General features: G+C 43.1%; 1 protein-coding gene across 2 annotated transcripts in view; it reads right to left on the minus strand.

The window, feature by feature from the left end:
* Positions 1–9: 9 nt before the first annotated feature.
* Positions 10–2,731, minus strand: part of LOC111267709 (putative serine/threonine-protein kinase DDB_G0277449) — a 4,513-nt gene continuing 1,791 nt past the window's right edge. For both annotated transcript variants that reach the window (XM_022846129.2, XM_022846130.2), the window contains exons 3-7: positions 2,416–2,650; positions 1,415–2,163; positions 1,026–1,207; positions 664–833; positions 10–328 (exon numbers count right to left, since the gene is read on the minus strand). In XM_022846129.2, coding sequence (XP_022701864.1) covers positions 104–328; positions 664–833; positions 1,026–1,207; positions 1,415–2,163; positions 2,416–2,650 — 1,561 coding nt within the window. In that variant the 3' untranslated portion in view covers positions 10–103. The remainder of the gene's footprint in view (positions 329–663; positions 834–1,025; positions 1,208–1,414; positions 2,164–2,415; positions 2,651–2,731) is intronic.

Raw genomic sequence — 2,731 nt, forward strand, 5'->3', positions numbered from 1 at the left:
ACGACAGGTTTAGCGGTCGAAGTACCTAAATACCGTAACAGATGTTTTTTATGACTAGACAGATATAAGCACTATAGGTCTGCAACAATGGGCAGCCTCATAATCAGAAGTCTTTAAACGAGTACGTTTCTGTTTGGTCCTCCTCGAATACAAGCTCTGGTGGATCATTGAAACAATTTTCATCTGGTACCTCGCCATTGAGAATGAGTTTGTACGCACGAATGAAGCCAGGTGATGAATAAGTAAACAATTGCTGCTCTTCTGTAGTATCCTCAAACTGGTTCGACCCGAATAAACGCATTCGTTTCCAATCAGCAGTAGGTGATGCCTGCAAATTAAAGATAGAAGATCGTCAGGCTAACGGTAAGTTCAATTATAGCCTAGGTTTGTTCATTTACAATTGATCGAGACTTGTTTTATCAACATTTGTCTCAATTTCTGTTCGTTTCTAGCCGTAATCTGTTAAGAGTATGGGCCTTGCTACCTTCTAAAAACTGCCAACCCAATATACGATACTGCGGTTAACACTGTTGCCTATGAAGCTCTTCCAACATAAGCTGTGTTTGGTTTTACGTTACTGTTTAGGTATAGTTCGACGAGCTGTTTTTTTTTTTGTAGCGGAGTGGGCTTCTGACCCGCATTTTATTGGCCGGATACACTCACCTGTGGCGATTCACTGCCGGTTATAAGATCTGTACGGGACTGTCGGGCTGTCACAAACGTGACGGGATCAAACTGCATTAATGTATTAGCTGTCTGGACCCAATACCAATCCTGACCCAGAAAGAATGGGTGCCGAAGGAATTCATGGTAAGATCTCGAACATAATCGATCTGTAAAGTGGTTAATTTGTGTATTGGTATAACGACAAACAACGTGGTAAAATGCAGTAAATCGTGTGCATTCAATGGTCTAAAAAATATAAAGCCAACGCCATTTTTTCTCTCTTCCCACAACCTCTAGCTAAACTCTTTTGAGTGGGTTTTGATGAGCCTCTTAAGTTTAGTTAAGTGGTGTCCGTGTACCTTTAGCCTTGGCGTTAAGGCAGTGCGCAACGAGATCCCTAATTTCTCTGGAATAACGCTGATATTTGGGCCACTCGTACTTTCCAGAAATTATAACTGCCTTCATGTGCTCAACGTTTCTGCGAAGAGCGAAAGGAAGTTTCCCTGTGACAAGTTCGTAAGTTGTCACACCCATCGACCACCTTCAAGCCCGTAGAAAACATGAAAAACTATTTAAGATACGTCCAAGTTATTAGACATGATTAATCTCACTGTTTCTCATGATATTTTTTTCTTAAAAACAATTATAGCGTGATTGACCAAGCGATTTAAAAATATGCACGCGATCATATAGATCGTATTCGGCTCATATTCGAACGAAATACGCCTATATAAAGCTGTTTACCAACCAGTCAAGCGCTCGCCCGAAACCAGCATTCGTGAACATCTCCGGAGCCATGTAAGGAAGGGTGCCAGCCATCTCGGTTCCTTCAAATTCTTTGGCAGTTTTCTGAAGCCAGCTCCACATCTTCTGCGAATTGTATTTGCCGACGCAAACTCGGGCTGTATCAAAATCGATCAACTTCACCCGGCATCCGAACGTGATCATCATATTTGCCGGCTTCACGTCTCGATGAATAAAGCCTTTGCGGTGCATATGGATAAGAGCGAGTCCAAGCTGAGAAATAATGACTTTGACAAAATTTTCAGAGAGACGAGTACTTAGTTTTAGAAGACGGATAATATCAACACCACGAATATATTCCATGGCGGTAACGTACGCCCCTTTGACAAGGAAACACGCGTAGTACTTGACTAAACAGGGGTGATTGATCATGCATGCGACGGTCTTGTCTGCGACTGCAGCTGACAACGACGGAATTGCCGTGGTAGGTACAAATTTGACGACGCAAGCACTTTCTCCCATGGACGCTTTGTAGACTGCCCCAAAACCCCCAGCACCGAGTAGACGATCCAAACTAAAATAGGCGACCTTTGCTGTGATATACTCGGCATCCAATGTTACCATTTCAGATTCTTGCTTAATGAATCTCGCAACTTCGTCCCAGTCGGTTGGTTTGCATTCGGCGAATCTTTCCGCTTCGTTAATAAGGTCTTTCATCATCGGGATGATTAGGAGGAGGTCAGCCACCAGTGTCTGCCAAAAGTTAAAGAGAGATATGAAAACCTCTACGCGACAGCCGAGTTCGTTGTAGTGACTCTAGTCCTTTTTTCGAAGATGAAACAAAGGAGGAGCGAATTACTATTAGGTTAACTACGGAAAATTTGCTAATAGTGGTAGCATATCTACCGATTATATATGCCTGCGTACACGCAAGTCCTCGACAAGAAAAAAGCTTTAGCTCAATGGTAAACAGTATCCGGCTACCCGGCCATTACCCCACTTTACCCGGAATGCCGCGATGTCTTTCGTACTCAGAATATACAAAAGGCTGTGAAGGTTTTCTAAGCCCTCGCGTAGTTCCTGAACGGTCATCGTATTGCGAGAGCAGTTCCACATAATGTGTTGCATAAACAAAATGCACTGATCTTTGACGTAACGCTGCGCAGGATACATTTGGAAATCGTACGCGAAGTTCTCCTGCATGTACTTTGCCATCTGAGCTCCCGTTGCCTTGAGCAAACTGTAAAACGCCAAATCAATATGAAACATTGAAATAAAGATAGCTTGCTGGCTGGACGTTAATCTAACTCGACGTTTATAT

This window comes from Varroa jacobsoni, unplaced genomic scaffold (assembly GCF_002532875.2).
Source record: "Varroa jacobsoni isolate VJ856 unplaced genomic scaffold, vjacob_1.0 scaffold_1213, whole genome shotgun sequence".
NCBI classification, from domain to species: Eukaryota; Metazoa; Arthropoda; class Arachnida; order Mesostigmata; family Varroidae; genus Varroa; species Varroa jacobsoni.